This window comes from Mus musculus, chromosome 7, assembly GCF_000001635.26.
Source record: "Mus musculus strain C57BL/6J chromosome 7, GRCm38.p6 C57BL/6J".
Classification (NCBI taxonomy): Eukaryota; Metazoa; Chordata; class Mammalia; order Rodentia; family Muridae; genus Mus; species Mus musculus.
In genome coordinates, this window is record NC_000073.6 from 112,262,309 (window position 1) to 112,286,233 (window position 23,925).

Sequence of the window (23,925 nt, forward strand, 5' to 3'; positions counted from 1 at the left end):
CATCGTTTGCTACAATAATTAGCTACTTCAATACGCATTGAAGCTGCTCGCCCATCGCCTGTGACTACACTGATGCTCATTAAATGCCGACAATCTTCTCGGAGAGTGGACACTCACCCTTTCACTCCAGTGCCATGGACAGTGAAGGGAGGGCCTTGTGCTGGGTGCTGGAAGCAGGCAATAAAGTATGTCGGTGTGGTAACCGACCGTAATCAAGATGGGTACGGGTACTGTGGAACACTCTGGGAGGGTCCCAACCTATCTGGGGAAGACCCTGGGGTGAGAGGTGTCGGGAGGAGAGGAGGCTAAGAGGACAAGATTTACAGCTTGAAGGTGGGCTCAGGGCTTCTGCCCGCCCAAGAGTGGCAAAGTCTGGCATGTGGTGGAGCCCACACTGTTGTATGAACAAGGACCTTCTTTGTGTGACAATTGGATCCTAGTGAATCAAGAGGATGCAGAGGTAGCATCTCTAAAGTGGTTGCTAGTCAATGAAAAAGATGCTGAACCTTGATCAAGGGACAGAGCTGCGATAACACAGCTAGTGTTTTGCACACACTAAAAACTGTGTACAGTTCTGGGTTGGTCCAGCTGCATCTCAGTGGCTTTCAGGGTTCTACTTATGTGTGCATGAATGTTTCCTGTGTAGAGGAGCAGACCCCGATGGTACTATACAGGAACCACAGTGACTAGGAGATTGGACTGGGGAGATGTGTGGTGACTTTGGCAACTAATGCAAAGGCTCTTGAGCCCCATTTTCCCTGGAGTATTGAAAATTTCAGAAATGCCAAATGGGAGGGAGTATGTTAGCATGAGATCCCGTGGAAGGACAAAGAATAACAATGGGCGTTTGGTAGAGCTGAGCTTCCAGAAGCTTTTTGGGCTCAGGTGAGATGTGAAGGGAAGAGCAAGAGAAACCTTAGAAAAAAAAAGGTTAAAACCACAGCAACTCACCAAATAAAACTAGTGTATTTCCTTCATTAGTGCAATGGTTTATTTTGTTGCTATGGTTTAAAACAATGGACTCCACTATAAATGCCATTCCCCATTCTATACCCTGGCATGGGCACCTCCACTCTTGGGTGGTGGTCTTTGTGGCTTTGTTTTGTATGGATTTGATTGTTGTTTCTGTGGTGAAATATGCATAACATCAAAGTTACCATTTTAACTGTGTTTACGTGTATACTTTAGTGGTACATAGGGCATTTACATTGTGGCTCAGCTATGGCCACCACCCATTCACAGAGCATGCTCATTGGCCTACAGCAAATTGCTGTGTCTTGTTAAGAGCTTCCCCTCTTTTCTCCCTCAGACCCTGGAAATCTGCATTCTGTTTTAGTTTGGTATTTTTGAGAGAGGGTCTTGATTTGTAGTCTAGGCAGACCTTGAAGCATGATCCTCCTGCCTCAGTCAGCCTCTTGAGTGCTAGGATTATGGATTACAGGCAAGGCATGCCCCACCACACTCGACTCCATTCTACTTTCTATCTCTGAACTTGCCTGCCACAGGTGACACCTACTGTCTATCTAAGAACACAGATTACCACAGTAGATGCTGTAAGCACACACCAGATGTTCTGTGGAGAGATGGCTCTATTGTCTACATGGGACAGACATAACTTCCTTTGTGGCTGCTTTTTAGGTTTTCTTGAGGACCTTGTTAATAGCCTAGCCTTGTCTCTAAGCACGATTCTCCGTTGCCAGCCTCCCAACTTCTGGGATTAAAGGCATGCTCTGCCATGCCCAGCCCCATTCTCCTTCTGTCTCTGAACTTACTTGCTGTGGTGCCTCTCATTATCTACCTTGAGACAAGCAAGCAAGCCTTTGGGAAAATAGGTGGTTGAGTTCACAGTTTTCCCAGGTGTATGCAGTCCACAGACCTGCAGAACAGCATGCCAAGTGTTGCTAGCATAAGTGGACTCTGTGTTTTATGGGATGTCTGTTATTTGGCTGATCAAGTATATAGGTTTCCATTGGGAGCAATCACATCAGATGTGAACTGCACCCTCACTTCCATTCCATGCTGCCATAGAAGGAATGACCCTTTGAGTTTTTACGGTTGTTGATATTATTGTTAGTTTTTAGATTATTTGAGAAAGTACCTCCTTATATAGCTCTGTCTTGTCTAGAACTCCCTATGTAGCTGAGGCTGGCTTTGACCTTGTGGCAACCTCCTCCTTAGCCTTTGGAGTATAGTCATGCCTGGCTGAAGATGTGACTCTTTGGAAGGGGCCCTGCCACACTGGCCTTAGGGGCTCTGTGGTTCAGGAAGTAGTCATGCTGGGAGGGAACTTAGCTTGCTGGGATCTGAGCTTCACCAGTTCTTTCACAAGAGCAGGGCTTCGTGCAGGACTGTGCTTTCTTTTCTGGTGGGCACTGATGGCTGAGACCTGATAAAATATCCAGCAATGACTATAACTGGAGAAAGCAAGGTGCAGGAGGCCACCCCTCATGGTAAATAATACAAGCAGGGGAAAGATATTCCTGGATTTGGGGCATGTCAACAGGAGGGAGTTACTTAAACTGTGTATGGGTTACATAGAAAATTTGGGAACTAGATAGACTCACTAATCCTTCCTTGTTCAGGATGCTGTAACTCAGGAAGCCATGCCCAAGAACATCATGAGCTACACAATTTAACCAGTGTAATTAGGCGCTGGTTGGAAAGACATGAGCAAGTACATATGCTATTTCTGTTACATGGCACCCATCGATGGCAGCTGAGAGTGCGGGTGATGCTATGAACGGGGCTGGGCTCCCCTCACAGCTGGCTCTGTATCTGCCCATGTGGCTCTGTTGGGGCTACTTATCCTGGAACCTCCTTTCTCCCTGTCAATCACAGGCAGTTGACTGAGGATATGGATGGGAGGGGTCTGGGTAACATTAAGCTCCTGTCAGGGATGAGGCCAAGAGGCAAGCAATGACTGAAGCTTAGTCCTCCTCACTTGGGGATTTTCTTAGGAGACCCTAAAAAGAGGTTTAGCAGTACTGGCTGAAGATGGGAGATGTTGTCAGAATTTTTTTGTGGAAAAAAATAACTGAATATAAACATGTACCATACACACACACACACATACACACACATGAATACCTATAGATACACACACTCCCACAGATACACAAACACATGTTAAATAGCTACCACAAATGGCAAAGTTATAGTTACATTATACAGACATGGACACATTTGAAAGGAGTTCATTTTGTGTGTGTGTGTGTGAGAGAGAGAGAGAGAGAGAGAGAGAGAGAGAGGGAGAGGGAGAGGGAGAGGGAGAGGGAGAGGGAGAGGGAGAGGGAGAGAGAGAGAGAGAGAGAGAGAGAGAGAATATGTACAACATACAGGTTTGTTGCCAGGACTCCCAGGTGAAGGTATCTGGCAGACAGTGACCTCAGACAATTCTGGCTAGTTGTTGTCCCCTTGTCTTGCCACCTCCTGGTGTGTAGTTATCTCCTGATACAGGGCATAGGTAGCAAGACCCTGGAGAGTGTGGACCGGGGACGACTCCATGGGTCATCCTGGTGCCTGGCATCGTGTGTAGCTCAAGAGACTAGTGGGTGGAGGCCAGGGAGTGGTAAAGTGTGAGGCTACTTCAAACCTGACCACAGCCACCACTGAAGAGGGAAAAGGGGGCTGGAGGACCCAAAACAAGTAAGTGGCAGAGATCATGGGGCAGGAGTGGGAAGGGAAGGACAGGCCCTCCATCAGTGGACTGGAGTGTCCTCCAGTGCTCACCTAGGGCAAGGGGTGACAGGTTACCCCAGCCCCATTGCAGCTGGGGGTCTGGTTGTTAATGTCATAGCACATCCCTGGGTGTCTTTCCCATGATCCCTTCTTAGAGAGTTTCCTGGCAGGGTTAGTAGTAAGGGCTTCTGCCGCCTGTGAGTGAGCTCTCAGTGGAGATCAGGGAACAAAGAGAGTTTGGGCTAGACAGTGCCTCTCTCTGGGGCCAGCTGAGATCTCTGAGGCCAGGGTGCAGGTGGGAGGCCTAGCAGGCAAGCACATCCTCCTGTGGAAGTGACTGAGTCGGGGAGTGCCTGGTGGACACAGCACAGAGCATGGATGGCCCCTTCCTTTCTATCTCAGTTCCTTCCCCACCCCCACCCCCACCCCCCCGAACTGGAGTCTAACCCAGGACCTCACGCGTGCTAGCAAATTCTTTCATTGAGCTAGCTCCCCAGTCCTCTTTTCACCTGGAGACAGGGTCTTACTAAACTGCCCAAGCTGGCCAGGAACTAACTCTGTAGCCCAGATGGACTTCAAAACTGCCACCCTCCTGCATTAGCTTCTTGAGTAGCTAGACTTACAGGCCTGTGCTAACAGGTCTCGCTTGGAGCTGCTCCTGGTTCATGTTGGCATCATGGTACCCTGAGAGATGGAGGGCCTGACGGGAAGTTAAGGTTTCAGGCGAGCTTCAGACTAGGCTTTCTATCCTTGCTGGGCTCCACAGACACCTAGCCCAGAGGGAAGTGTTTCCCTGGCTGGCTTTTGCTTCAGCTTAGAGATTCAGGTAGCTGTGACTGATTTTCTACAGTATACGAGGTCAATGGGTTTGTGGTCTTTTCCTGTCCACACTGAGTACAGGATTACACCCTTGTCATTGCTGAGACAGCCCCACCCTCCAGACTCCTTGCTGCAGCAGAACTGAGAGATGGGGAGGGAAGGTTGGCATGAAAATGACACGAGGGTTTTGTTCTTAGGTTGCAGTGACCTTGAAACAGATCTTGTTTGTGGGGCCCGAGGGTACAGTAGAGGGTTGAGTATCTCTCCTGGACGTGGCTACCCACGTCCCTCCCCAGGCCTCCATACATTTTCAGGCACTCCATCTTTTTCCCCAAGACACTGTCATACTGTTATACTGACAGTGAGTTAGGTGGTGAGGCCCAGAGAACACATAGGGAGTAAAGTTCTAAATAATAAAACACAGGTCAACCTGGGCTCAGGACTCCCCATCACCTATATCGAGAGGGTGCTCAGGGTCTCTGTGCAACCTTGACCTTATCTCCGAGATGCTGTTACTGAGTCTGTCACTATACTGTTACCTGCAATCCAGGGCTCTGAGTGATCATTTTTGATGGTCAGAAGCAGGGAAGAAATGTCTTTGTGACTCATAAAGTCACATAGGCAAGAAAGCTGGAAAACCACAAATAAGGGACTCAGTCAACAAAGCCCAAACTACTTCAGGCTATTCTTGGAAACGACACATCACATCTTGTTTCTTCCCAGAAAATGCAAAACCCTGCATACTTCTAGCTAGTCGGTTCTATTTCTATTAACGTCCCACCAACATCTGGGTGGTGGTTAAAAAGGCAGACGACCAAGAACCAGCTACCCAGGAGCTTCTGATTGATGTATTCCTCTTGTTTTTGAGACCCTGCGGTCTCATGGAGCCCAGGCTGACCTGGAACTCACTCGGTAGCTGAGGGTTATCTTGAACTCCTGCCTAATCGCCCTGCTTTTACCAGGAAAGCTCTGGGATTACAGGCTCGGGCCACCACGCTCAGTCAGCTCCGCTCAGCTCTGCTTTCACAGGTTTGAACCTTTGTCCTTTGGAGCTGGGAAGAGTATTCTCCAAAGGTCATGACCCCCCAAATCTCTAATAAATGGAAGCTTAAACCTCAGACTCTGCGTCCCTCCCTGGCCAACACTGCCTGTATGTACTCTGTTATCAGTTTGCTATCAAAACTCCCCGGGTGAGATTCCCCCTTGGCATATGGGGAAATTAAAACTCACAAGTTCAGTGATTTGCTCGGGACTATATGGCTAAGAATCGAGCTCAGACCTAAAATTTCTGAACTGATACTCTAGAGATTTTGTCTAAGACAGGGTTTTCCTATGTAGCCCAGGCTGGACTAACACATGTGACCTACTTCTGCCTCCCAAGAGTTGATATTGCTGAGATGTGCTTTGTCCTGTAGTTTGAAGGTATATGCAAGTTCTTGACATAGGAAAATAGTCTAGCAGGGTTTGGGATTTTTGGGTTTCATTGTTGTTGTTGTTTTGGTTTTGTTTGGTCAGTTCTGGGGCTCAAACCCAGCATCTGGGCGTGCTAGGCAGAGTCTTTGGGGAGCCAGTCTAAGTCATGACTTATACTTCTTTTGAGTTGATGTTCGAGCCATTGAAAGACTAGTGCTAATTACAAAGCCAGTGAACACTACGAAGTACAATGCCAAACCTGATTGCTCTTCTCTCTTATAACTCTGTGTTGTGGGAAGCATTGTCTCCATCTTACAGATGAGAAAACTGAGGTGACCAACGAAGATGACTTGTCTCATATCACACAGTTAGCAAGTCCTGGTTTCCCTGACTAAATAAATGGTCTGATGCCTACCCACCATATGACAATGACATTTTGAGCTGGTATGGCTTGGCAATGCAGTCTTCTAAGAAGTGAAGGCTGTTTAGATCTGGGAAGGCATGTTCAAGCTGGTACAGTAGGATTTGTGTCCAGGGCCAAACTTAACTCCCCCATGGGCTCTTACCTCCCCGTTTCTTATCACCCCCTAGATAAGAGCCGGTTCTGGAAGCTCTCACACCCCCAGACCCTCAGCACCGCCTTTGCTTGTTCTATACTGAAGTACAAGATTTAAGTGGTTTCAGGAGAGAGGAGACGAGTTCTTCCAGTTTGTAAATTGGCGCCTGGGAGACAGATCTGGCTTGATACTTGCCAGCGGTATGCAATTTTAGATTTTAGACAAGAAGCTGAGAGTGAAAAGTGGGTTTGGATGCAGTAGGCATTACATACATTACATACCTTAACACACGTGCCCAGGACTTCCTGGGCCTGAGTGGCTTGTGTGAGGTCATGTGGCAGTCAGGGAGCTTTGTACCCTTGCTCCCGTAGCTCCAAGGTGACCCCACCTCATCCTCAGGAGAGATTTCGGGGTTGCATTAGAATCCTGGGAGCATTGCTTGTCTTCCAGCTCCCGTCCCCGCCTCCTCAGTCAATAGCACACGGCTCTGGTTCCAAAGATAGCTAGTCTGGGAATGTGCATGCACTCAGAGACAAAGATGAGTCCTGCTTTGTGTTGGTGCTTTCTGGGTGGCAAGTGTGACATGCAGAGAAAGATGAGACCTGGGAGGCCACAGTGTTGATGCCAGAGGGGCCGAGCAAGCGCCGGGGATCTCAGAAGAGCTGAGGGAGCACACGGGAAGGAATTCATAACTCTGCTAAACCATGCGGGGTGCCAGTGTTGCCAGCCCTCTCTGTCTCTGTGTCTTCTTGGGTGGCATAGATGAAAGAAATCAGGTAAAGGATAGGCCTGGTCAACACATGCAAACTGGCAAGACCTTGCACAGGCATGGGCGTTAATCTCCATGTGAGCATGGTGCCAGGCACAGTGGACACTCTCAGGGGAGCAGTAGGGGAGGACAGGCTCCCACATGAGCCTTGGCCTGGAGGGGACACTCCATGATGTGTCTCAGAACCCCTAACCTATTTTTGCTGAATGCTTGTGCTGCCAATGCTTTGACTTTGCTGTTCCTGTAACTGTACCCCCTCTTTCCAGACTCATGTCTCTGAACGGTGTCTCCATGGCCCACAATGCCCACTCCCCCATCTGCACTGGAACCCTCCTCTTTCTTATAATATTTTGGCATCTCCTGGGGACTTCTTCAGGCCCAATGGGACACCTGCTTCTCCGAGCACCCACACACTCTTTGTCCAAATGCTACAAGTGCTCTTTTGTCCACTGTTCTGTCCTCTTTCCCAGATGGGGTCTATCTCTGTACCAACCATCTCTGTTCCCAGCACCCAGGGTAATGCTGACACTAGCCAAAGCACCATAAACTGTTACGGATGAACCAGAGATTAGGAGGAAAGATACACAGCCTCCTGACTGCTTTGGGTATTTTGAAACCAACCTCCGATCCAGATGTGCCCTCCATCTGGGGAGTAAGGAGCTGCCTGGGGGCCTTTTACTCTGGGCATTGTCCAGTCTCCCATTGCCAGGCTCCTCAGAGCCCCAACAGCTGGGCCAGCCCAAACCCCTCACGCTGACCTTCTTGTGCTCTCTGTTCATTCTGAGGGGGGAAAAAGCTAGCTTTGCTTTGGGGAAATGGCTTTTCTTCATTTTCATCCCTTTGAAGTTGAAATGATTTTCCTAAGAAATGCTTAAGGTTAGAATGGCATACACACACACACACACACACACACACACACAGAGAGAGAGAGAGAGAGAGAGAGAGAGAGATGCCCCAAACCCAAGCAAGCTATTTCAGTAATGTGAATGAACACCCCATTGAGTGTCTCCCTTACATCAACCCAGGCCCTTGTTTAGACAGCTCCCTGCTTGGTCTTGCGCAGAATGGGTTCCTTTTGCTGGAGAGAAGGCCGTCCAAGTCCGTCTTCTGGTTGTCTGATTGAGGTAGATGGTGTGCTCCTGGCAGATTCCAGAAACAGGTTTAGAGTGGTTGTCTTTTGCCACCTGTGCAGTGGAAAGTCTTATCCCATAGTAATCAGTAAAGAGGAGCGTGGAGCCTGGAGGAAGATGGACCATGGGATTGTTGTTGTTGTTGTTTTTAAACCACTGCACTGACATATCATAGCTAGGTAGAATTCATGTTAATCAATTCGCAGCACCAAGAATGGTAGGTAGGTTTACCACAGGGCCATAAATCCTTTCTGGCCTTTTCCCTTTCTTACTCATTGTTTCCAGAGCCATCTGACTTGTAGCATGATTGCCTAGCTCCTGTTGACATTCTCCGGAGTATATTTATATAGCTTTGTGCAATCTGCAGTTCTCCAGCCAAGAAAGGGAGTGGGGGTTGGGGAGAGAGGTTGCCAGCAAGGCTGCATGCCAGGCTAGAAGGTACTTTGGACCATCTCCAAATATGGTCCACGTGGAATGGTGAACATGAGGGATGGAGTTCTGCCCTTTAGCCCTTTAAAGGCTATAAGGCTCACCTATCGATGGCTTCCTTTGCAGGTGTGATACTTATCCAGCCCTTTATGCTGACTCCCGCTGACCCCTCCACACCACTGCTCCACACAGCTCCCGAACCATGGGAGAGAATGAAGATGAGAAGCAGGCGCAGGCCAGCCAGGTCTTCGAGAACTTTGTGCAAGCTACCACATGCAAAGGGACCCTCCAGGCCTTCAACATCCTCACCTGCCTCCTGGACCTAGATCCGCTGGACCATAGGAACTTCTACTCCCAGCTCAAGTCCAAGGTGAACACCTGGAAGGCCAAAGCCCTGTGGCACAAACTGGATAAGCGCGGCTCCCACAAGGAGTACAAGCGAGGAAAAGCCTGCTCGAACACTAAGGTAAAGGGGACCCTGTGGATGCTCCTTACCCTCATGGGACAGGGAGCTATTGTTCTTGTCCTGTGTGACTGTCCTATTGTGGTTCTCAGGGGAGGTTCCCTCTGTCTGGAAGGACTGCCTTGAAGCCAATCCTGTTGCTATGGCCACAGCTACACCTTTGTACCATCCCCAAGGGAGGGAACCAAAGCAATATGGAGGGAGTGAAGCAAATGTCACCCTGCTACATTTCCCATTTCTACAACCCTGCTTGCCACCTGTGGGCCCCTGGCTGTTTATTGAGCAACTTCTGTGTACAAGGCACCTTTTGTCTGTGAGCCCACTGAACACCTACAGTCGGTCTTTGGACAGCTTTAAGATGTCTGGATGGAGAGAGCAATTGTTTTACCTGGGTTCATACTTCTAGAAGGCATGCTGGCTGGCTCTGTATGACTCCACCGCTCTGGCACCTCGTTATGTAAGCAGTGTCATTTAAGTGGTTCTCTACCCAGAGCAGACATTTTGGAAAGACTCCTGTCCGTTTTTGTTGTGTGGGGAGTGGGAAGGGTTGGGTGCACTTGCCTGTGTGTGCAGATGAAGAGGCCAGGGGTCAAGTTCAGGCATCTTCTGCTGCTGCTCTCCACATTGTTCTTTTAAGGCGGAATCTTCCCCTGCATCTAGAGCTAGCCATCACAGCTAGACTGGGTAGCCAGTAATCTCCTGGGATCCACCTGTCTCATTGAGGATCACCTCAATGCTGGGCTTGCAGGTGTCTGTCTCCATGCCTAGATTGTATCTGGATCCTGGGAGTTGGAGCTCAGATCCTCTCTCCATACAGCAAAATGGTTTGTATTCACCAAACCATCTCCCCAGCTGACTCCCTGGTAGGGAGAGTTAGGTCTGTGAGATAGTTCTCTGGTCATTTCTTAATATCTCTTTGCCTCTCCCCAGGATCCACATCCCTGCTCAGGAGTACACCTGTAGCTAATTCTCCATATACTGGTTGTGTCCCCTGTGGTCTATGGTTGATAATATCTGTGAACGTAGGGCCCAGAACATCACACCTCTGACACTGCTGACATGCCAGCACCTGACAGGCTGCTAAAGCTGATATTCATTGCTGGCCCTGGAGAACTATTGCTGGTCCAGGTCCAGGCTGTGTGTTTAGGTTAACGTTGAATGCACCGCATTTAGACCTCTGGGGAAGTAGTTCAGCAGAGCCCATGGAATTCTATTCTGTGCCAATCCCAGGACAAGAGGATTGAACTCTCCATGGCAATGGAGCCTGTTATGTTTTTGTTTTGGTGATGGGGAGTGGCTGAGGCCACCGTGGGATACGGCTGCTTTCCATTGCCCCGGGGAAGCAGCTGCCAAGCTCCTGAGCCCAGTGCACCAGTGTGCAGAAGACAGAAAGGGTCCTAACTGTACTAAAACCATGTGTACTTCAGCTCTGAGAAGAGGTGCTGCCCCCTTCCCCTGACCCCATGCTGGTTCAATAACTTGCCCTGCTCTAGCCTCAAGCAGAGGGTACCAGGGTAGCAAACAAAAGGGGAGAAGACAGATGCCCTGGGTACCACTCCCACCAATGCCTCCCTTCAGAGTTTTAATTTCCTGGTTCATGGCTTCCTAGGAGTTGAGCCAAGGGAGCGTCAGAGTTACCTTTTTCAGTCATTGTATATGATGGCTTTCTTTTTTAAAGGGACCCTGTGTATGGCCCCTTTACCCCCAAGAAAACCATAAGGAGGGTACCATAGAAGTTGTGTGGTCACTGTTTGACACACTCTCTCCCGGAGGATTTTTTTAGAACCGTTATCCCAGGCTGCTTTGAAGTTGTGGCAATCCCCTTGCTTCAGTGCTAGGATTACCTTTGTCTAGCAGGACTGTTTTTAGGAAGTGGCACTGCCTGGGTGGCTGATCCAAAGGTGAGCCTGCTGAGGGAGCCAGCCAGCCTGGCATCTTTTTCTTTTGTTTTGAGACAGGGTCTCATGTAGCCCAGCCTGGCCAAACCCACTATGTCTGGCTTGGAACAGCTGATCTTCCGAATCCGTATCCTGATTGCTAAGCTTACTGGCACGTACCACCATGGCTGGCTCTGAGGATGTGCTGTGAAAAATCATCAGCCAGAGAGTGGCCTGGCTTGTTGGACCAGTCCTGTTTTATAAGTAAGCTCTAGTGGCCTGAAGTAGCAGAGTCCTCACACCTTGTGGCTGTCAGATCACTGTGGGTACTGGAGATACAATGGAAACAGGATGTCTTTAGTCAGCGGTGCTACTTAGGAACAGCTTTGAGCTCGATGAGTCGTTATGTCTGGGATGTGAGGAGAAACGGAGGCTTTCGGATTTGCGAGAGCCCGTCTTACAAAAACTGCCTGTGCTGAGGAGTGGAGGGGTCTGAGAATGCTCTGGCCATCTAGACTAAGACTCTGTGAGCTCAGAGACCCAGCCCCAACCAGTCAAGCCAGTAGGGAAAGCATTCGGTCACAGAGACAGAATGGTCCACCATGTATCTTTTCCATCCTCTCCCCTTCTGTCCACGTTGGATATTTTGCTCCATTCCCCTAAACTGTGGGCAGGTTTCTCTCCTCTTGAGATGTCTGAGTCCCATCTCCTCAGGTCTGTGATCCAAAGGGTACAGCTTTCTCCTGAGGTTCAATAGTGAGTTTTTGACTGGCCCACCTCTAGTTTTATAATGATCCAATCCAGGAAAGCTGGTTACTATAATTGATGGCCCTTCCAAGTTTCACATGGTTGACATGAAGGTGGAGCGGTTTCCCAGGGCTGTGGGAGTGCAGACAAACACACTTTACTGCTTACTTTATTTCTGCTTAGGCCCTCCCAGACCAGACTCATGCATGGGTGCTGGGTGCTCAGCTCTAAGAGGCCATGCTGCTGTTCTTCTCATGAGTCAAGCCAAACCGCAAGAGATGGGTCCCACCTGCCCTCCTACATGACAGACACTGACTTGTTCACACAGAGTGTTTGTTTTCTTTGACATAATAGTTTATGCTCAGCATCATCCAGAGAAAGAATACTAGGCCTTAGCAAACATGTGGTTGATCATAAATGCTATTCCAGATACTGCAGGTGTGTTGAATGCTGGGCTTAATTAAAGCTCCCAGTTAGCCGCAGGCATGAGTGGGAACAAATGCAATTTGTCTGGACCCCTTCTCTGTATTGAGAGGAACATAATCCAATACCATCTGGAGTTAGTCTGGGCTTTTCAGCCCTCCCAACTCCAGGTGCTAAACACTGTGGTTGCTTCCAAATCTCTAGGCACACAGGCCTGCATGTACTATAGCAGTGGCAAGGGGGGAGTGGGGGTGGGCAGGATCTACTAGGAGGAGAAGAGCTGCAGTGAAGAATGACCTAGCAGGTCCCCAGAGCACTGACACAGCGTGTGTTGCATAATTTAACCTGAGATAGTTGTTTATGACCTATTAATATTTATGAGGGTTTCATTAGGCACTCCATAATTCCTTCCCTGGGTGTGGCTCTGGATAAGAATGAGGTGAGCCAAAGATCAAACCATATGAACTCGATTGAGATTGATACCACCTTGGGACTAGGGCCACACCTGGCTCAGATGTGACATCCAGGTGGGTAGGTCGCATATCCTAGGCCCAGATGAGCTTGCAGTATTTAATTTGGTATGGAGTTGTCACACCACCAAATACATGCACTTATGTAATGCTAGGAGCAACTTAAGAGAATCGTGTTCTCTTCAGCTGGCAGGTGATATGCAGGGGCTGAGTGTGGGCAGCTGGGAGCCACAGCTGTCTTGGCGAGCCAGTGAGTAGCAGGCTAGGGGTTGGGCTCTCTTGGTTTGCCCCAGCAGCAGGTGTTTGTAGCTAGGCATCCAACAGTAAAGAGGGTTAAGAAGGTATGAATCTACCTTCTACTCAGTGTTTGCAGCCTGCTTGAGCTGCACAAGACACTGACAAAGGGAAAAACACTGCAGGAGAGATGCTGAGATGGGTCAGTGAATAGCGGCTCTTGTCATGCAACCCTGGCGACCTGAGTTCAAGCCCTGAAACCCACTTGAAAGTGGAAGAAGCTTCCGCAAAGATATCTTCTGACCTCCACACACATTCATGGCATGCATCCCCCTACACACAATAATAACAATACAGTTAAATTCTATAAAAAAGAAGCCATTCTCAAGTTATGTATGGATTCCCATGCCTGTAATCCTAGTACTAGGGAGGTGGAGGCAGGAGGACCAGGAATTCAGGGTGAGCCTGGACTATATGAGATTTTGTCATTAAAAATGTTCTCACCTGAGCTTTTTATAGTGGAGATAGGAGTGCAATTACTTCCTTATTCACCTACATATTTAATAATTCACAAGATGAGTGTTATTGAGTTATTACTATGCACCAAAGGCTTATCTAGGTACCTATAAATCTCTCCACAGTTCTGTAGGCTGCTTTGCTGTCTCTACTTTAATCTGTCAAATAGGATCAGTCGTGTATCTATCTACTTCATAGAGGAACTGATAGGGTTAAATACAGACTTCCCGTGGAGTCCTTGAGTGTTGCCTGCTGCCTAGTTAATGATCAGCAAACACCAAGCCATCTCAATCATTAAGAACACAAGTGCTGTGAGAGGGGTGTGCACCACAGTATGCAGGAATATAGGAAAACAAAGGACTGGCTGGGGGCTGGGGTAGTCTGGAAATGCTTCATGAAAGAGGGCAAATGATGTAGGAGTCTGTCTTGTAGAGCTGAGGACAGAAGAAAGATGATCTAGAAAGAGACATTAGTTGTGCAGTGGAAAAGAAAGGAGGAAAGGTACAGGAGGAGGCTGAGAAAGTAAGATGGATGGATGGATGGATGGATGGATGGATGGACATACAGATGAATGGGAGGAAGAGGTCGGGGAAAGGACCTTCTGCTTTTGGGGCCAAGCTACAAGGAAAGGGTCCTGAACTCAAAGATAGGCCCTAGAGGACTATGGGCAGAGGACCCTCACCTCATCCTTCCTGGACTGGACTCCTTCTATCACCTTCCTGGGCTTGCTCTGTAAAAACAAGTTATCATTGCAGGCCAGCAGGTATTGACCACCTTGCATAAAAACACACTTGCAGAAAGTGACTCATGTGAACTCCTGTCCCTATCAGAGATTGGGGACAGCTGACATGGTGGAAACTTAAGAGGGATATGTGTGCATTTGGGGAACGTTGAGCTGGGTTGGCGCACCGCACTACGTCCTCCCCCATGTGACCCTTGCCCATGGCTGCCTCAGTGCCACCTCCCCATGTAGAGCCCGAGCTCTAGTTCTCACCCATGACCTAGCTTGCCGTGTAGCCCCTGCACTGCCTTAGTAAAGCCACCGGAGAGGCCTGCCGCTGAGAGTGGGGGAGGAAGCTAGGAGCAGAAAGGGTAAAATTGGGAGCACCCAGCTGCTATCTCTTGCTTGGATAAGCCTATCAGACATTCCAGTTGTCTGAAGTCAGGCTGGGAGGCTCTAGCAGGTCAAGAGCCTCCTTGCCTAATATGGACAGGTACGGGCAGCTGGTAAGGCAGAGGTGGTTCTGGCTCAGGGCTGTGAAATGCTGAACTCTGGGCAAGGACTAGTTGAGGCAAATTCTGGCCATGCCCACTCACCTGGCCAGAGACCACTGAGCCTGCTACTGGAGCAGCTTGGAGATAGAAGCCCACTGAGCCTGCTACTGGAGCAGCCTGGAGATAGAAGCCCACTGAGCCTGCTACTGGAGCAGCCTGGAGATAGAAGCCCACTGAGCCTGCTACTGGAGCAGCTTGGAGATAGAAGCCCACTGAGTCTGCTACTGGAGCAGCCTGGAGATAGAAGCCCACTGAGTCTGCTACTGGAGCAGCCTGGAGATAGAAGCCCACTGAGCCTGCTACTGGAGCAGCCTGGAGATAGAAGCCCACTGAGCCTGCTACTGAAGCAGCCTGGAGATAAAGCTTGTTGTGCTAACTGCTACCCCTTACCTAGCTGGAGAGAGCATGTGAGGCCTGCCCATGGTCACTTCCTGACATTTTACTGAGAGGAAAACCCTCTCTCTCTGCACTAGCTTCATACAAAGCCAGGAATCTGGGCCCACTCGTGGTTTATTTTGTGGAGACACAGTCAGCCCTATGTATTCCTAAATTTTGTTTCTATGGAGTCAGCCAACCAGGAATCAAAAGTACTTAAAACTAAGTTTGTCCTGATAGATTTTTTTCTCCTTGTCTGTCCCTAAATGACACATTAAAATAACCATTGACATAACGTTTTGCATTTTATTTAGTATTGTTATAAATGATTTAGAATTAGCTTAAAATGCATGAAGAAGACCTGCACAGGTTATAGGTGAACTCTATACATCATTTTATTCAAGAGACTTGAACATCACAGATTTTGGTATCTGTGGGGAAAACAATGGAGGTTTACTAGAACCCACATATACTGAATAATTACTGCATTAAAATATACTTTTAAAAGAAAAGAAAAAGAAAAAGTTAACTGAGCTGAGGATGTAGCTCGGTTGGTAGAGTGCTTGCCTAGCATGCATGAAGCCCTGGGCTCCATTCTTAACATCCCTTAAGTGAGGCATGCTGACATATGCCTTTAATCCCGGTACTGGGGAGGGAGAGGTTCAAAGTCAACTAATGTACATAGAGAGTTCTGGGCCAACCAGGGCTACATAGTGAAGCCCTGCCTCAAAAAAGAACGAAAAGCATGTTGCCGTTGGTAAGTCATTTTCTCCCGAAGCCATCCCACGTGAGCCGTGGTGTTCCTGAGGCTGTATGGGGACTTTTCAGAAGCCATCCCAGCTAATCCTCCTGCTTGTTTATTGCAGCACCTGTCCACATTTGCCTCTGAGCATCTCTCCTGTGTGGGGCAGGGATAGTGATTGCAGCCCCTTCTGGGACTTGGCTATCATCTGAGACCTATGGAGCTCCCAAGGGGTGTGGGAAATCAGCCAATAGATAGGTCTGCAAGGCTGGAGAGCAGCCTTCCTTTTTCTTGGAGAAAAACAAACTTGTTGCAGTCTCTGGCCCACCCAGGGTTGTAGAAAGCCCTAGGGAGTCTCTGGCCAGATTATCCAAATAAACGGATGTCTGGGTAGGGCAGGAGGCAAGAACTGACAGAAGGTTGAAAGCTACCCACATAGAAAGAGCTGCCTGGCTTCTGTTTGTCCTGCTTTTTGAGACTCTTTTTGTAGTCGTTGTAGTAGTTGTTTATCGGAGAGAAGTCCCATTGAAGATCCAGTATTGACAGTATAGAAGAAGCCAGAAGCTTCGAACCAGACCAATGACTCATTATAATGGACATCTGCAAGAAAAGCTGTTTGAGCAATCATGTATACTGTGTGACACACTGTGACACAGCATAGCTTCCTCAATGAGCGTTTTTGTTTGTTTGCTTTGTGTGTGTGTGTGTGGGGGGGGGTCATTACAAGGGCAGAGGGTGGATATGGAGGCATGGGGAGATGAGTGGGATTGGGGTGTGTGATATGAAATTCACAAAGAATCAATAAAAGTTTGGAAGGAAGGAAGGAAGGAAGGAAGGAAGGAAGGAAGGAAGGAAGGCCGGCCTTGGGGATGGTTATTTTCCATTGCAAGGAATTCTGTGGGGCAAGCTACACGGAAGTCCATCAGGCTCAGCCTTTAAGTTGTTCTCCGTTGCTGAGTCAGCGAGGATTGTGTTCAGCTCTGAGTTACTGTACGCAGCCACAAACAGCCATGGGGACCAAAAGAAAAGGCTCATGTTTTTAAAGCAGGAATTCAGGGCAGAGGTGGCCACTAAAGGATCAGTAGACAGCCTCTAGGCCAGTGCTGCCTGCAAGAGCTATGATGTGAGCCAAACGAGCAGTGCAAGGAAATGGTGGGATGACGGAGACACTTTATTTTATGTGGAGGAGTCCCATGGAACTGGAGTTACAGGTGTTTGTGATCTGCCATGTGGATGCTGGAAACTGAACTTGAGTCCTCTGGGAAAACAGCAAATGTTCTTAACCTCTAAGTAATCTCTAGGTTGTTGAAATAACTTTAAATGTCACACACACGCACACACACACACACACACACACACACACACACACACACACACGGGTGGTGGAACCTATTCCCTCAGGCCCATCCCTGGAATTCTGTAGAGGAAAGACATTATTCTAAGGACTCTCTCTAGAGGACAACTGTTTATTTAATCCAAGGAGAGAAAGTACTGGGAGGTTTACTACCCCTTCTGTTTTTTGTTTTTTATCTACTTTACTGATTGTTAATTGAATTTATTTTATACAATTTCCCGCATGTGCACAAAGCATGCTTTACTACTCTCAGCTGCCCACCTCTTAGTCCTTCCTCCCTAACCCCCACAAAAATCTCTTGATAATCTTCATATTTGTATATTTGTTTTGTCAGCCATGGGTTTCAGTACAGTCTGTTTGAGTGTGAGTTTGAAGCTATCTCCTGTAGTCAGGTAGGTTCAGAAGTGGGACTACAACTAAAGGCAGTGATTTCCTCTCCCAGGTCTCTCAGAATTATTAGCCAGTAGCTCAGCAGTAAAGAGTGGGACCCTGTGAGCCTCCCACTGCTTTGACTTATTCTTGCAGGGTGTCTTATATGGTCTGAGTGTAGGTAGCCTTAGTTATTGTGATTAGTGATAATTCTGTTTGTGTCTGGAGAATATTACTTCACAGCTAACCCTATCATCTTACGTATTTCCTGCCCCCCACCCACCTCTGCAATGTTCCTTGAGCCTTAGATGGAGAAGTATAAATGTTTTGTTTAGGATTGTACTGTAACCATCACATGTAGTTTCTGGTCTCTGTCCCCTTTCTTCTCCCTAGTACATACTCTGTGTCCTTTGCAGGTTTGTCACTTCTCAGGGAACATCTCAGCCACACCACCTGTGTGCTACTGATAGATGGCCCTTTATAGCACAAAGGTCACCTCAGCCAGTTGGTTACTAGGGAAGGCCTTCATGGACAGCCAGTTCCCCTTCCCTACAGCAGCAGTGAGAGTAGACTCTGAGGCTGCCCTGACCCCCCAACTATCCACTCCTGCCAGATCAAGAATGTGCACCGTTGGTCCTCTGCTCCCATAGTGCCTGGAAGAAAGTCTTCAAGACAATGCATTCCAACCCAGCCCTTCTGTTCAGCATCTGGACCTGCAGATAGCAGGCCTGGGAAAGCTATTAATCTTTGTCCTCAGGGTCTGTGTCCAGCCACAGCCACACTCGCTGACTCTCCATCTGTGGGTTCAGGCCAACAATTCTTAGGTGGAAAAATGTAGCCTATTGTCTTGAGGAAAGGTGCTAAAATGATGGAGTGCTTTTTTTGTACAGGGTGCTGAGAGTCCACGGGTGGGGCCAGGGCTCCATGCTGTTAGAAAACCATATCCTGAGTCTGTTTTTTATTTTTCTTAATTAATCCTCTAATCAAAAAAGGCGTTGTGGTCACTGGGCTCAGATGACACCTACGAGGATTTTTCCCCCTTCTGAAACTGTCTTGGCTTTGGAGCATGTTCTAGTTCAACTTGACTTCCAGAGTCTGTGAGCACGCATGCTCCAGTTGGCCGGTAGCTGTTCCTTAAAAATGATGCCCGGGGTCTCGGCATCCTAGGTGTCTGCCTGCTGGCCTATCTGTCCTCTCCCTATTCCAGCCCAGTCTCTCACCTCCCATGTGGTCCTCTGAAGCTTACGAAATCATAAGATGTGAAGAAGCCAATGTTTCTGAGATAGAGCCAAGACAAGAAACATTGACTGTGTGTTCAGTATTAAATCTCGTGGGCAAGATGCTACTGAGGTGAGAGAGCACAGAGAGGAAGGCGTGCTCAGAGCTTCATTGAATAGACTGACTGCGATGCTCCAGAGTCTGCAATGAAGTATTAGAGTGGCTGTGGAGCCATGGCTGAGAGCAAGGTCTACGGGGTCATAGAAGCCTGGGTTCATATCCTGCTATGGTCCCAGGCTTTTCGTTCATACGTTCGTTTTATTGTAAAATGAGCTTGATAATAGTACCCACCTTACAGATATCTGGGAAGCCGGGAAGAGTTAATATATTTAAGTGTCTAGGAACAGTGCCCAATGGGAGCTACAATTATGATGTTTGTCTTCGTTGTGGTGCAGCAGGGTTCACTTCTGTGTGCCCCGTCCCCCTTGCTGGATGAGGGTTCCCTTGTGATTACTTCTCTGCTAGAAGCTAAGGGGAGGTGTCTGTCTCTGGGCAGGATGCACATGTAACCCCCTGCACAGGACATCCCTACAGAGGTAGCAGCACTGCCTCTTTAATAAGGTTCCAGTTCAGAGAGTCACCTGAGGAGACCAGGCTCCCTTTCTTTAGGATGCCTGGCTCTAGGGTGTTCCATAGTGTCATCTCTCAGGAGATGTCTAGCTAGAACTGGCATTTGTGAAGGAAATGTCTGGGCTTTCCTGATAGGCGCCATAGATTCCCAACATTGCATTCACCCAAGCCTTACACTGGGCCTTTCTGTGTTTCCGCAGACATAATAGTGAGTAGGGGTCCATTGCTCAGCCTGCTGGGTGAGAGCACTGGGGAAGTTTTTCTTAGATGTGAATAACAGCAGAGGCAACTCGCTTTCCTGGGCTCTACAGTTTTGAATTCCTTGTCAGTGGATGTTATGTGCTCACAACCCCTGGAGTACTGGATCTAGGGGAGTCTGTATCTCAGGAGAAGAAGCAAAGATCTCATGTTCTGAAAGGTTTGAATGCCAGGGTAAGTCTCCCCAACTGCTCTGCCTAAATTCCCAATTTCTACAGGTGTTTGATTGTTTGTTTGTCTTAAAGTAATCATTAAATTTATTCAACAAGGACAATAATTCCTTGGATGATGGTCAGGTGGATGATTAACGGCTGGATAGATGGATGGGCAGATGGATGTAAGGATGGACAAATAGATGGGTGGTCAGATGGGTCGTTGGCTAGGTAGATATGTGGGAAAGGATGGATGAGAAAATAGGTAGATAGATGGATGGATGGGTGAATGGCAGATAGACTCCTGGAAAATGGATGGATGGAGACTGCACTGTCACAGATGCTAGCAATAAGCAGTCACTGTCTAAATAAAGCCTATTCCAATCGTTTAATACTAGAGGGAACAATCAAGAAATGTCCTCCCTGTTGGCTGATCTGGAGTAGTCTTTCTCCATGATTGTTCATCTTGGTTTGTATCCTTCCTGGTCTAAGCTGTTCTGGATGTTGTCTGATGTTCTGGTTGGGACTGAACAGGGAGCTCCCAGCATCCCGTCATGTGTTATGCAAGCATTTCATAGGTGGAAAGGCTGTGGCCTCAGTGCCTCAAGTGGAGGGAGCACTCTAGCTTGCACTCTTACCTGGGTATTTGGTTCTAGCTCATGGGGTCTCTGGCCTGTGCCCACCCACAAGAAACATGGCCCTCTCTTGCTTGAGCAAAAGAACAAAACAGGGGGAAAGATTCCTCCATCCGCAGGCAGAGTACTGGACCACTGTACTCTTCCACTGCCCAAGACAATGATGCCCCAGCCCATAAATAAAGTAAAAAAGAGGAGAATCTCAGGGTTCCGGAGGAAACCCACACAGCACCATGCTACTGTATTGTACTTCCCATAAACAGCTTCAATTGAGAACCAGCCCCAAGCCCAGCCTGTGACTCTGGCTTTGTTTTCAAAATGCCGCAGAACCTTTGAGATATTGTACCTTCTCCACACACCAGATACCTCCTCGGCACACTGTAGGTACTCAGCAGTGGGGGCCCGGAGCTAGTTAGTTGGTCCAGCTGTCTTGGTTGGGCTTTCTGGCCCCATCTGCTGTGAGAGTTCTCTTTCCCGTGACTCGGGGTGGTGGAAGCCATTCATCCAGCCAAAGGAATGGCATTGTTTTATGAGATTAACTGGGGTCTGCACCATTCCTAGAAACCTCAGAAGTGGCAAAGAGTTCCTCGGTGCTTTTAAGAAGTGGGTTTCAAAAAGCAAACAAAGCAACCTACACCAGCCTTCATAGGGCAGCAGAAGGGGGTCAGATGCAGCTCTGGGGCACTGTTTGTTTTTCTTTTGGCTTAGTTGAAAACAGACTAGACTCTTTAAGTGAGATTTAAACCCTTTGAAAGTAGGTCTGTTGCTTTTTTTTTTTTTTTTTTTTTTTTTTTTTTTTTTTTTTTTAAGAAAACAGTCAGTTCTGTGTATTCCAAGTAAATTTAAGAAACGGCAAGGCAGTTTGGTGGCCCTTGCTGCCAAGCTTGACAGCCTGAGTTCGATTCCTGGGACCCACATTGGAAAGAGAACTGATTCCACACAAGCTGTCCTGTGACCGCATTGTGAGTGCTATGACATGCACATCTGTTACCATATGTCTCTCTCACACATACACGAAATAAATATAATTAAACATTTTTCAAGGAGCAGGATGGGAGGGTAATCTGGCTGTGACAAATGTCACTTCGTTGATTACCCAAGTTGACTCACTTGTGAAAAGCATTGTAACCTACAAGTCCCTTGCACATGCTTTGGGTTTATATGTGTAGCAAGAGTTATCCATAATGATGAGGCTGGGTCTTTTGGAGTACCAGCAGGCGAGTTCTCCTTGGGAGTCCACGTGGTCTGATGAGCAGATGAGAGACTTCCTGTGCTCTGCCTGCTGATGGAGGAATCCTCCCCCCTGTTCTGCTCTCTTGCTTAAGCAAGAGCGGACCATGTTTCTTGTGGGTGGATAGACTCTCCTCTCCTCTCTTCCCTTCTGCTCTCCCTTCTTCCCCAGTACTGGGGACAGATCTTCACACCTGACCGCTCAGTGACACCCCCAGCTTCTTCCCAATAGCTCATTCCTATTTCATTCTATTCCTATGGAGCTGGGTTTTTTTTCTTTGTTTGGTTTTGTTTTTTGTTTTGTTTTGTTTTATTTTGGTGTTTTTGTTCTGTTTATAAAGCTTGGATTCATGAAACAGTTGCGTAGCCAAGGGGAAACATCTCTACACTAATTCTTTTTGAATTATGTGCTTCAGTGATCACATTCTGGCTGGTGTCCTTTCTGAGAGTGTAGTCTAGTCCTGTCTGTACTGAACCAGAGTGTACCTTTCTTCTCTGGGATGGAAACAAAGTAACTGAGTGAGAAATAGAAGCAAGGCAGTAACAGCCTCCATCCTCCCCTAAAGCGGTGCTGATCATGACCCGCCACCTAGAAGGGCAGGGGCGATTCAGCTGCTCATGGTGCTCCTGGAGGCTTGGTGGCACATGATTTTGAAGACTGGCTTTCTGTACTTCCTTAGGCAGGAGTCAGCCCTGTTTTGCAGCTGTTAGTAGAGAAGCCTGGATGTTCCCTACCATGGTTGTATTGTCCGTGTGTGTTGGGGTACATTGTGTGAAGGTATCTCTGTATAGACAATTGTTAATTCTGTACCAGCAGAGAATTAATACTGTCAGGATCTTGGTATCATTATTTCTATGGGCGCATCCCTGGTCTCATATTTTATAAATATTTGTTCTTCCTCACCTGCCTAAGACAGTCTAGAGTTGCATCTGATTGGCTCTAATAAAGAGCTGATGGCCAGTACCTGGACAGGAAGTGAAGGGCAGATCTTCCAGGCAGAAAGAGGGATGCTGGGAGAAGAATTGACAGACAGAAGGTTTAGTCAGAGGACATGGATGTGAGCAGATGGACCAGAGCAGAGCAGATGTGGACCAGAAGTAGGTAGACCTGGCCACATGGTGTGACACTGTGCCAGTATTAGCTAGGTTAGAGTAGTCTGGAGGCTGCCTAGCAAAAGGCCTGAGCTCTAAAATATTAATAGGCCTCTGGGTCATCATTTACATCGCTGGTGGGTCTGAGACAGTCCTGCTGTAAGTATGTGTAGTTCCTTCACTCCCACCAGAAGCCTGGGGCTGATTCCCTTTGGGGACTTCCATTGTCCACATGATTTGAGCTTCCTGAAACCCCTGACTAGGCTCTATCTGATTTCCCCATCTTTTTCCACTTCTCCCGTAAGACCACATTTAATTGCATCCCATGTTGTAGGTGTGCTTGAGACAGGATCTCAAATTTACAGATCAGACTATTCTCAAACTCGTGATTCTCCTGCCTTAGTTTTCTCCAGTGCTGGAATTACAGGTGCTGTGCCACCGTGCCTCCCTGAGCAGTTTGGCACTTGCCAAAGTAAAACCAAGTATGTACTGTACCCTGCTTCCTTCTTCCCTCGCACTTCCTTAGATGCGCCCTTCCCTAGGTCTGCAGTCTCAGCTCACAGCCCTACCACGCCCACTCTGAGAATCTGTGGTTTGACTTCCTCAGCCTTCCATTTGGCCCACATTTGTGCATTTGGCCTCTTTAGGTCACGTCTCCTCCAGTTCCTCCATTCCTTCCCACTCAGTGGAGACCGCTATTCCCCGGCCCTTGGTGTGCAAGGTGGGTGAGCTCTGTTTTGCTTACGTACTTGTGTCCCCTTGCTGAATCATGAGGAAATGTGGGCAGGAAACATGTCTTGTGCATTTCTGTTTCCCTGGCACCCAGCAGGATAGGATGCCTTGAGGAACTCTGATCTGAGCACCTGTAGAGTAAATGAGGGACGCGTTCTTCCTCTTTCCTGATGGGTAGAATCAGGTGTGTGGCTGCGGGCACACAAATGTCTTATTTTCTTTTCATAGTTGAGGAGAGCTTGAACTATGCCCTCACTCACCTACTCTGGCAGTCCTACACTGGGTTTGACTGGAGAAGTTTGCCTCTCTGTGCCAGATATTTGCAGCAATGTCAGAAC

The 23,925-nt window shown here is 48.1% G+C and overlaps 1 protein-coding gene across 5 annotated transcripts in view; it reads left to right on the forward strand.

Moving 5' to 3' along the window:
• Mical2 (microtubule associated monooxygenase, calponin and LIM domain containing 2) overlaps positions 1-23,925 on the forward strand; it is a 129,370-nt gene that overhangs the window by 36,484 nt on the left and 68,961 nt on the right. For all 5 annotated transcript variants that reach the window (XR_001785575.2, XM_006507954.2, XM_030242685.1 and 2 more), the window contains exon 3: positions 8,922-9,261. Coding sequence is in view for 4 of the 5 variants with exons in the window: in XM_006507954.2 (XP_006508017.1) it covers positions 8,998-9,261 (264 nt within the window). In the remaining variant the exon portion in view is untranslated. The remainder of the gene's footprint in view (positions 1-8,921; positions 9,262-23,925) is intronic.